This window comes from Anas platyrhynchos, chromosome 2, assembly GCF_047663525.1.
Source record: "Anas platyrhynchos isolate ZD024472 breed Pekin duck chromosome 2, IASCAAS_PekinDuck_T2T, whole genome shotgun sequence".
Taxonomy (NCBI): Eukaryota; Metazoa; Chordata; class Aves; order Anseriformes; family Anatidae; genus Anas; species Anas platyrhynchos.
The window spans coordinates 62,843,576-62,855,362 of record NC_092588.1 but is presented as its reverse complement, the minus strand read 5'-3'; the positions used below and the strand labels follow the sequence as shown (position 1 = coordinate 62,855,362).

The 11,787-nt window shown below is 44.1% G+C and overlaps 1 protein-coding gene across 8 annotated transcripts in view; it reads right to left on the bottom strand.

Annotated features, from left to right (window-relative positions):
• Nucleotides 1–2,337: 2,337 nt before the first annotated feature.
• Nucleotides 2,338–11,787, bottom strand: part of CARMIL1 (capping protein regulator and myosin 1 linker 1) — a 183,478-nt gene continuing 174,028 nt past the window's right edge. For 3 of the 8 annotated variants that reach the window (XM_038174389.2, XM_038174390.2, XM_072034849.1), the window contains 4 exons: nucleotides 11,310–11,540; nucleotides 8,638–8,772; nucleotides 6,274–6,420; nucleotides 2,338–3,390 (listed from right to left, as the gene is read on the bottom strand). In XM_038174389.2, coding sequence (XP_038030317.1) covers nucleotides 3,254–3,390; nucleotides 6,274–6,420; nucleotides 8,638–8,772; nucleotides 11,310–11,540 — 650 coding nt within the window. In that variant the 3' untranslated portion in view covers nucleotides 2,338–3,253. The remainder of the gene's footprint in view (nucleotides 3,391–6,273; nucleotides 6,421–8,637; nucleotides 8,773–11,309; nucleotides 11,541–11,787) is intronic. The other 5 variants (XM_038174391.2, XM_038174393.2, XM_072034850.1 and 2 more) reach the window with 3 other exon arrangements.

Below are 11,787 nucleotides of genomic sequence, written 5' to 3'. Positions count from 1 at the left end.
GTGGAGGAATTCAAACGCTTGTTTTGAAAAGCTGAAAAAAAAAACAAAAAAAAACAAAAAAAAACAATTGATTTTTTTGGTTCTTCATAGCATTATAGATTTTTAGAGATACATCTTTTGAAAAACACACCCCTGTTGTTTTGTTTGTGTTTCTATTTTATTTTTATTTTTTTCTAACTTCAGAAATGGCTTTAATCTAATAATATTTGAGGGGATTATATTTTCTGTTAGGCCTTTGTGATGGCAGATCGTTAGTGCAGATGTTTCATTTATCAGTTTATTTTCAGGTTGTGGCAATTACGCATCAAGGAGTAAGAAATGCCCCTCTTTGTTTTTCGTGTGAACCTGGGTGTATAAAATAGGTTTCAAGCAGCACACATGCTATTTCCTAGTAAACTCGTTTCCTGCATGGTTCGTGAGGCTCCCGGAAAGTGCAACCATCAATCCCAATGTTTGGGGGAAGCACAAGTAAGATCCGCTGGCAAGAGGGAATGAGAGAACTGCAGGGCTGAGCAGGGCTGGGTGCTGCCTCCCTCCCTTCCTGAGCACCCACCGTGTTTTAACACAGCTCCAGGAGAAGCGAAGAGCAGCATCGCTCCTGTGGATGGAGCAGAGGATGATGCTATAACCAGAGCAGAGCGTGATCTCTAGGGCCAGGACGCAGCCACTGCCTGCACCACTGCTGGCATCCTCTCACCTGGGGGAAACCAGCACTTCGAAGCGCCTTTCTGCTATTTTCTTAGAAAAATAATCCTTCTCAGCAGCTCTTTTCTACTCAAGAGGAGAGCACAACCATCCCCGCGTTAATCAATGAATAAGCGCACGGTGTGCAGCGGCAGCACGAGCTAGCATTGATGCCAGCTCCCCGTTAAGTGCAGCGGTCGCACGGAGCACGAAGGCTGCAATTAACGGGCCACACTAATGCCTGAATCAGCCCAGGGCAGCCCTGCTGGAGGGGGAAGGAATTTAAGGCGATTGCTGTTCTCATCTGAGGAAGCAGATATTTGCTGTTGTTACTGCTCACCAGGGAGCACTTGAGAACACTCAAAATCCATCACCCGGACTTCAAGCTGCTTTAGCAGGGAGCGGGAAGCAGGTCCTGATGACAGGGCGTGGGGCTGGTGGGGATCACGATTTCCTCGGGCAACAAGCCATCCTGCACCCCAGGCTGACAGTGCCAGGCAGGCAGCACAGAAATGAAAAGTGACCTTCCTCCTCACACCCAGACACAAAAAAAAAGCATTGCTGTCTAATGGAACCTCTATGCTACAGCAGACAACTCTTCTATAATACTACAGCTTTTCCTCTAACACAGCAGGGCCAGCACACCCTTTCTCTACAGCATCTCAGAAACCCCTTCTTTGGTTTACTAATGCTAGGGCGATGTGCACATGCTATCATCAGGAGCCTCGCAGCAGGAACTGGACAACACGTGGATGGTTGGTAAGGGCTGCAAGCTCAGAGAGGTTCCCAGCAGCTGAAAGTCAGTCTACTCCTGCTTACTACTAACATAAACCTTGGGGTTCGATAAATCTTAAATTCATGAAGCCTGCCAATCAAGGAACCCTTCCTGAATACTTAGACTTATACACTTATCTTTTCCACGTCCTGTGTGAATGCCAATTGCAGCAGACAACTCGCGGATTGGTTTTCTTTTCTAATACAATCTCAAGTTCTTCTGAGAAGGATGTCCAACAAATAAAGACTGAATGCCTGTGAAAATGGATAATTTCTCTTAATGATTGTAGATGGGTGCGGAATTCCAAAACAATGCAAAACTTGTGGCAGGTAGGTATGAAACCCTATGAAACCCCAGACTTTACAGCCTGTTTCCCATGGCCTCCTGCTTTACTTGGAGATGCAAATCTCTGCAAAGTGCCTCTGGAAGGTCTCGGTATAAAAGACCAGTGTTTGGCTGTAGCAGCCCCTCTACAGCAGGATAGCAGGGGTAGCAAGAGCTTGTTCCCGGGGGGCAGCAGAAAGCTAATTCGACAGAGGCATCTGAGCCCTTCTACCCATGCCAAGAGGCCACAGCAAGCTCAGGACAATTGCTCTTGGGAGCAAGTCAACGACCCAAGTTTGCTCTGTCCTACGGATCCAAACCACAGAACTTGGAGAGCAGATGCCTCTGGCTCACCTGAAGGCTTCCTTGGCGAAAATCATGAGTGAGGAGACAAGCAAAGAGATCTTCTTTCAGTGACTTTATGAAGTTGATGTCTATGTGACCCTTTAAAGAGGAACAGGCTTTTTACCACGAGCAGAAAAAGACGATATGGCTTTTGTCTTGACTGTGTTCTTTGTCTATCAAAAATAGTGCTACAAAAACGAGGAGTTCCATTTCAGTTGTAAAATCATTTTATTGTTACAAATATACATATGAATAAAATCCCTTCAACCTGTAACGTAAGTGGATACCTGTGAAATCTGCGCCCCCTCCCCCCAAAGCAGAAATGTTTTTACAGATGTCAAACTGTTCTTCTCGGAGAATTACACATTGAAAGGAAGCGAATATGCAGACAGAACCGGAGAAGGCCTCTAGAAAACACCAATATTAATAAAATTTCAGTTGCCCTCATTCCAACCAACTATGTACATTAATATATGAATGTGGAAGCATAACAAGATTATATATCATTCAAATCCTTCTCTCTTGTGCTTTTTGACAGTACACAAATGTAAGCGCGGGAGCTTTATGTACAGTACAATAACAGGAAGAAAGAAGCTCCCGGTGGGAGAATGTAAAAACCATACCCAAGCATTTAATATATATAATCTATACAAATTATTTTATTAGTGTGCTCTTTTAATATAATTACAATGTGCAATTGCATACCGCAAGGATATATTTATAGGTCAGTCACGTGCAGATTTGACACATTTACATTCAGCAGTACAACACATTACCTGCTGTACAGTGTATTAGTGTACGACAGTGTCCAGTTAACTTGCTTTGCTTTCTAAATGCCCTAATGCAGGGCACTTCTCTGTAGCTGCTTCGGAGAAATTCAAGTAGAATACACGAAGGAATTGCTGGCTTTAGCAAAGGCATGGGAAGGAAGGCCTGAAGTGTACAGGACAGAGATTAAGGGCCGAATCAATGCCAACCGATTGCACAGTAATTCGTGTTTGGAAGATCAGCTTTTCTGCATGGGAGTGTACCTGTGGTGACCGAGCAGCTGGCTAGGAGGGCTGTCGATTGCTGTACCCTGATTGTTATAAAAGCTCTCGCACTACGAAGCGCTTGCACTGATTGCTAAACAAAAATAAAATCTTTATCTGCTTCTTCGCCAGAGTCACTGGACTTGCTTCCCTGATGGCCGTCTTTACTCAAGGACCTCTGCTTCAGCTCCTGGAACTCGTGGGACTGCTGCCCGGGGCTTCTTTTTGCAGCTGCACAAAACACAGAAATAGGTCTTACTAACGGAGGACTGTAGGAGGGAGGGAAGGGAAGGAAAAAAAGTCACTCATGCATGTAAGACCTGCTCCCGCTCCCACTGATTTAATTTGAACTAGGGGGAGTAACACAGACTCGTTAGTTCTTCAACCCACAAAAAAAGGTGAGAGACAGGGAGGGAGAGAAGGAAAAAAGTGGAACAAGCTTCCTTCTGCCATTGGCTGGCAAGCAGACAAACCTGGAACATGAAACCCAGTACTTCAGTGTGACACATTACATTTCTTTTCTACATTACAAGTAAGAAAAGGCCTGGAGACTTCCTTCTCATCACATCACCTCAAAACAAAACAGCACTTTTCTTCCCCAGCTGAGCTAGGTTACAGGCGATGGCCACCTGACTGCTCGGGTCTCTCAGCTGGGCACTTCTCAGATCAGCAGTGCACATCCCAAGCCTTTCTCCTCTGCAGGACACCGAGCCCAACCTGCATCCTTCCAGCTGAGACCATGGCTCTGCACCTCACCATCCTCGGCAGTGGAGAAAGCAGAGGCACGTCCCTGCTCCCCTTGATCTAAAAGCAAGCAGCACCCATTCTGTTCGCCCAGCACAAATCTCAATAAGGCCAGTGGTTCCCTCCCCCCCAGACCTAGAAGCCTTGAAATTAAATGAAAAGAAAGGTTTTCAAACCTTGTTAATACATCCGATTGGATGGATTAGTGGTCTAACATTGCTATGGAAACAAGAGTTTTATTACGCACATCAGTTGGAGTGAGGTTATGCAAGGGTTGATGGCTTTGGAAATCTCATGCTTCCGATCAAAACAAACCTTCACACACACTGTGATCCTCAAATGTGCCTTTGCTGCGAGTTGTGTTAGCTCCAAGAGTTTTGCTCCACCATTTCAGGTGAGGATGCCTGGCTTTGGTCCATGCTGGACCTTGTGGCCATGTGTGCGCATTGCTGAACAAGGTGCCACCAGCCAGAGCGGCTATGAAACACCTCCTGTCCCTTCCCCTAGCCCCAGCCCTGCCTAGAGGCCGTGAGTCAGGCCACAGGGACACTCAGATGTGCCAGAAAGCTCTGTCCCATTTTCATTTGGTACAGACCTCGTCCAGCTCCACATCTCTGCTGGGACGAGAGCAGAAGGGATGCATCCAGCACGCGTCCCGTGAGACCCACCTCTGCACACACGGCACATTGCTTATCCAAATAAGCCTCCTGACTCCAAAATAGCAGTTCCTTTATTTGTGCTAGCCAAAGCGAGGGATGAAACAAGAGCCAGCAGCTACAAAATCACTTTCTTATTCCTGTTTTGCAAGTTGGGAATGAAGAGAAAAGGGTTTTGAGAAAGTTTTTTTTTTTTTAAAGCTATTTAATTAAATTTGACAATTTTAAGATACCTAAATTCTGTAAGAATAAAATAAAATAAAATAAAATAAAATAAAATAAAATAAAATAAAATAAAATAAAATAAAATAAAATAAAATAAAATAAAATAAAATAAAATAAAATGCATTTCCATCTCCTCAAACACCACTACTGTTCAAAGAAATAGGTGCCTGGTGGTTTGGAGTCATTTTTTATAATTATACCTGCTAGTAATTACCTGGCTGTTGTTTGAGCTTCCATTCACTCTTCAAACAAAACCCACAACACATGCTGCAGCAGCTGTTCTATTTTATGGCCTAATAAAGCAAGATGGGTAATTTGCCCCCCAAAATGCCTGAAAAATACACTGGGCATTTAAGTCCACATGCTGCAGCCAGGCTTGTGCCACCAGAGCTGCCTCTTGCTCATGTGTAGTCCCCATGGAGCCACAGAAAGGGGACTTGTGTAGATCTACGGCAGCATTTCAGTTTTTGAAACTTACTTTACCAGTGAGCCGTCCTAAAATTAATTAAAACAATCTGATTATGGTAGTGAGTAGAGATTCTGAATTTCAGTGGGCTAAGTTTGATTCCACGATATGAAAAGAAAATCAGTTTATGCCTTCCGGGCTAAGGCTAGAGAAGGGCAGATGGGGTGTTTCTTTCCCTGATGATGGGAAATTTACAGAAGGGATACACGATGCCTTGCAAATAGAAGAACTGGCTGTAAACACCACTGAATAAGATATTCAAACGCCTCATTAAAATGCTGCAGAAAAAAAGTAATATTGAATCACTGTTTAAGAAAACTAGTTAAGAGGTAAAGGGGATATGTAGACACATGCCATTTGGGAACGAGAGTTTTTATATTTTAAAAAACACACGGTTCAACCAATTATTTTTGAAGTTTTCTGAATGAGTTCGCTGTCAGTCAAAGCTGCTCATCAGGAGGTGCAGCACAGAGTTGGGTTTAGGGTCTTGTGCTTCTTTGTGTTTTTTGTCGTGTTTATGCCAACCAAGGACAAGGTGCTGTAACAAAACAAGCTGATTTACCCACTTCTCAAATGGCTGTGTGAGTGACTGTGCTGAAGCTGGCACTAACAATTTGGAGGCTGAAATGTGGTTTGAAATACTTCAATGAATGCATCTTAAGAAGGAATTGTACACACAGAGCAGCAGCGAGCCTCAACCTGGAGAGGACTTAGCAGCTTGCCACTGCCGCTGTAATGAGCAGTAATAGTTTGTAAGGAGCCCTCCTCCACAGAGGGCCTGCAGGTACTACAAGGTACTTACTGGTCACTGGTGCTGCTGTGAAGGAGATATGCAAACACATCTTTCATTAGCAATTTTTTTTTTTTCCAAATTTTTAGGTTTTTGAGGTTTTTACCCTTCTCATACTTCAGGGACAGACCAGCACCATTTCAAGGCTTCTCTGCTATCACCGTATCTTCACGATTGCTAGTGCCAGCTGTCGAGCACTGTCGTGATGAAAAATGAAATAGGAAACTGCTAACCAGGAGCTGGCTGTGCCTTCCTCTGCCCAAGCTCACTGCCTTCCTCTTCTGCACTGGCAGAACACTGCCCCGCTGCGGCTCCCCCTCCGCCAGACGGCTTTGCACGGTCACAGTCTGCATCTCTCTTTTGCCCATCTCCTGTTTGCTCTAGCAGGGAAAAGGATTCGTTTATACCCCTCAGCTGTAGGGCCATATATGGCAAGTAATGAGTAGTGTAAACAGTTTCACTTATTCATCCCATTTAATCAATTATTCAAAGAGTAGCAATCAATACGCCGGAGGCTGGCTTAAATTTAGGCCAGAAATTTGCATGCGTTGGTAACTGCAGCCCCATCTTACAGGTACTGTGTGTAAGGAGGAGCACTTGGAGATTGTCCCATGCAGCACAGTTAAAATCATTAACGTAAAGCAATTCTATAATTAAGTATCATCTAATGTGCGGCTTTCTTTTTTGCAGTAGATGTAATTTTGTTTACTAACTTAGGCAGATTTGTAGTGATTTACCAGTTGCAGAAGCAAATTGAGCATGGCAGTCTGAAAGGAAGCAGAACGCAAGGAGAGAGGAATGGCTACAAGAGAAAGGAGCGCAGCAACAAGGAAGGATAACTTGAATGAAGAATAACAACCCAAAGAAACAGAATTTAGCCTTTCCCAAACAACATTATGCAAAATGCAGCAGCTCTGTAAGGACCCAGAAACCCAATTTGAGCCATTCCAAGCTATTATTAAAATTCTCACAGTGCAGTGCCGCAGCAACTAGGAAACTGAGCCTCAACTTGGCTGAATCTGCTGTGGAGGCAAGCTGTAAGTGAGCAAGGAGTGAGGAAGGCACAGCATCCAACCTGTTTTGTGTAACGTTTTGGGAACAGCAAACAGATCTTAAAATTTAAGTGACGGTCCCTCTTCTCACATGACAATCACAACAGCAAAAACTTGTTGAATCTCTGCTGTGTTAGAGGTTGCTGTAATACAAAAGGCCAACCTTTTGGCAAAACAGACTGTCCAAACCCGCAGCCCTTTCGAGGCACAGGAGAGATCTTTGGGTGTGCCATGCCCTGCTAGCTCCACAGACCTCAGCAAGACTGTGGTCATTTTGCTGGGCTACCTTTACACCACAAGAGCAGCCCAACAGGATTGTACAGATGGCTGAAGGGAGAGCCAAAATCTGTAGACAGACACCTCACAGCATGGCCTGACGTGTGGTCACCAAACTGGAGCCACCACACCAACAATTTTCCAAGAAGAGCATCAACCAGATTGGGAGGTAGACTGTTTCATTAAGGAAATGGTAGTTTTAGGGGAGAAAGGGACAAACTTCTCAAAACATACCTCTGGACACTCCCTTTCTGTGGATGGCTTTGCCTCTCATCTAGAGGGTAATGGGCTCTGCAGGCAGCACAACTGCTCCCTTTTCACACCCAGCATTAAATATCTGCCCTGACTCATCAGCCCCCATCCTATACTCCAAAACCTGCTGGCAAAGTACTGAAAGGGTACCATGACTTATGTGATTTTTCCAGTCTGGATGCAATGGGAATCACGTTGGGATGGAAATGGGGCTCACTGTCTTTCTTGAGAAGAGTCCAAGGACGGAGGACGTCTCACACCCAGATTTACAATATTGGTTTTGTGCCAGCTAACACCACGCTGAACGGTATTTCTGTGACTATTTTTCCATATGTTCTATACTTTCAGAGGAAGCTTTAGCTCTTCTGAGAGCCAACTGTGGGTCAAGGAGATGCACCAGCGAAATTAGAAATCCAGAGCAGACACGAAAAGCAGCAAAGAGATGGCAGCAGTCTATTATTGTGCATAAAAGGCACCAAGCCCTGCCCTGGCACACGAAGACAAGGGTGAGTTGAGTTCGGTCACGTGCATCGATCCCAGGGAAAGGAAGAATACAAACAAAGCAACAGGCTGGCTGCAAGGAACAGGCATGGCTGCTCCCCTGGAAATCTGCTTATCAACAGAGCTGTGTTTCACGTTTATGCATGACCAATACCATCCAGCATCTCGACTCAGACCAAACTAAACTAATAAATAATAAACTAATGAATAATATACATAATACAAGAGGTCATTAATAGTTCAAATGCATTATTAATAGCAAGGGATTCATCTTATTTCACTTGGTTTGATGAAAGGAAGAAAATGTAGAGCACCAGCCCATGGGTGCAGGGGGAGGGAGGATGGGACCAGATGATGGACGAGGGGCAGGTGACCAGATTCACTCTTCTCCCTCTCTTTTCCTCAAAATGAATAACCCTCTTCCCTTTCAAGAGGAAACCAAACAGGGAACAATGACACACTGTTTCCTAGTAGAAGAAAGGCATGCTGGACCAGCAGTCATACCAGCCCTCCTACCTTCTTGAGAAAACGATCTGATTGTGGGGCTGCTCTGACCATCCTTTTCTTTATCAGAAGGAACCTTCTTCAGCACCGGTGGAAGCAGGGCAACTTTGGGGGAACTGGGGCCAGAGGGAGACTCTGGAGCATCCTCTGTGGAGTACCATGAACAAAAAGGTGAGAAGTTTTATTTAGTTGACAGAAAGGGCACTTTTATGACGGGGCTGAAGCTCAACACAAAAAAAAACAAACAAAAAACAGCTAGAATCTGCGTCAGAAAAAGAAGGAATCAGGAATTTACATCATGTTAAGAGAACACGTGATGGCCCTCAGTCCAGCTGCAAGAATTTTGATAGCCAAAGTGAAGATCTCAATTTCAGCACTTTTTAATGTATGTTACTATTGCAGCACAAACAGAAATCTGATGGGACCAACTGAATTTCATGCAAGGCGTAAGCATGCGGTTTGTAAAGAACAGCTGAAAATTGTTTTGGATGGATTTTTGGAAATATTTGTTCTATTCCTGTTTTTATTGTTCTCAGACATAATGAACTGATCAAGTTAGATGTCCTGTTTCACAGTTGTAAGGCATAAAAGTGAATCAGTGGAACAAATTCCGTAAGTAGCCTGCAGAAGTCTATACTTCCAGGAATAACTTGCCAGTATATATAGCATGAGAGCGTCTGTAACGATTTTCTAAACAGAAAAATAAAATAAAAAGTCTGCTAGACTCTCAGGAAATCTGGAATTTAAATTCAAATCTATAGTTTAAACCATCTGGATATATTTCTCTTAAAGATTGGATGCATTTATATATGGCATATTGACTACCATCTTTACAGTCCTTACAAGAAGACCTTTTCAATCTTAAAGCAGACAGGGATTTCCCTCCTGTCCAAATGAAGTCTATAATGGGTTACTTAAACTTCTTGTATATTTGTTTCCCAAGGAATAAACGTTGGCATATGTATCCAGCAGAGCAGCTAGGAAGCTACATTAGTATTGACAGAAGCAAAAAGGAGCTCACAGTATCAAGTAATGTATATTGCATACTTGGAACATGAGTTAATTCAGTTGCATATCGGAAATTAATAGGGATCTAGCTCACTGTCAACATAAATCGGCCATCACAAAGGAGTCAATCATTTTAATTTCAGCTAAGGGAAGCAATGGCCTTCCAAATGCAACTCGGTCTGAATGGACACGCTAATTCTCAGGACCTTCTCCACACATTTGACATGCCTGTGAGGCCACGTGCTTTGGGAAGCTTGGTATCAACGCATGCATGAGCACTGAACTAAAGCTGACATACCATGCTTTAAAAGCTGATACACCATGCTTTACTGAGGAACCACTCTCTTTGCTAATTTGAAGCCATCTGAGCTGTGCTCCTTTGCCCTCAGATTACTTAGCAAAAATTTGCTACCATTTGTTTGGCCACATCACCATAAGCAACAGCAGGAGCAAGAATGTAAATAGGATTATTGCTTGGCTTCTCCATCACATCCCCTGGATGTGCTTAGTCAGCGAGTTGATATAAGCACTAGGACTGAAATTAGACTGCAGCAGAGATGGTGTCACTATTGCTGCCACCTGAAGAGCTGGCCTATTACTAGCAAATACTAATTGTTCTCTCTGTTAAGCCCACGGTATGCTCTCCCTGCAGGAAACATGAGCTGGCAGAAATAGATAGCTTATGTCTGTTTGATACAAAACCTTTTGAGATAACATGCTGCTTATCTTACAGATTAAGCATCACCAAATAAGCCATGCTTTCCTATTGCATTCATCTTCAGAAGCACCTCGCCCAACACTTCTCACTTCTGTGACCATTTTTTAAATGACCAATAAAATAAATACCCACTAGAGTGCAGACACAGACCAAGTAATGCTCAGGTACACACCAAGGGCAGGGAAGAAGCTGTAACATCCAGCTGCCCCCTCACCCCCAGCAGAAATTACATCTTTTTAAGGTCAGTGGTGAGCATGGGAAAAGCCTGGAGGTCGGAGAGCTCTTACAAATGGCTGTGCTCCCATTTTTCAGTCAGTGGTAATTAATAAGCTCTATTTGCCGTAGCCACTGGGAGAGTGAGTAACTAGCATGTAATTCCTCTCTACTGCCGTGGTTATGCTTTGGAAAGAAGGGGTTGTGTCACTGGCCTATTAAATAGCGAACAGACAGCGTATAGGAAATCTGCTGAAGCTACTGGAAATCTTCAGGTAGCGTCTGGGCAGGAGATTAGGACAGAGCTGAAATTAACAGCCATTCTGCTGGCAGCCTAGCAAGGGTTATAAAAGTACAGCTACAATTATTTCCAATCAAAAGCAATAAGAAAAGAATCACGGGCAAAACAAGGGAAAAGAGTGAGAAACAGTAGTTTGTGTTAATTATTAGGAATAACAGGCATTTGCTCATGGGGCTCAGAGCAGCCTGCCAGAAAGCCCCTAAGGACTTCAGTATTTAAAGCCAGGTGTTATGACAGGCTAAAATGTTTTAATAAGTTTATTTGAATTAGGGCAGAGGGAGATGGAAAAGAAGGAAACAAGACAAGAACAAGAGACCGAAGAGCCTTTCCCTCTACATTTAACTCCTGTCCAGGATGTGGCCCTGGGTGCCTCCTTCAAGGCCCACCCAAACTCCGTGCAGAAGTACCCAGCTGGGGCTAAGAACACCCAGAATTGCTCCTCACCGGTACGAGAGGCAGAGCGTGGTTTCTGTGGCACCGTGGGTCGTCCTGCCAGGCTGGGCTTTGCAGACTGCGGTGGGGGTTTGGGGCTGGTCGTATTGGAAGAACCTCTTGCTTTCGCTGCAGCTTCTGCCTTTGGTTCAGCTTTTGCATTTTTTTCAGATGATGCTGAGACGGAGTCACCTTTATTGGAGGCAAACCGACTCTCTGGAAGGGTCTGCTGGAGTTTAGGCACTAAAATAAACAGAAATGTAAATTCAGGTGCAGGTACACAGAGCCCTCATGTAGAACATACCTTTACTCATTCACATATACACTCACACAGCTGGGTAGCAATTGCAAAGTGACCCCTGGTATCTCATTTAGAATCACTGCAAGCGGAGCATCTAGACGCACTGATTCTACACGTGCTAAACAACATAATTCAATCGCCTCAGAGGCAATGGCACCTCCAGCCTTTTTAATACATTTAGGTTGATGG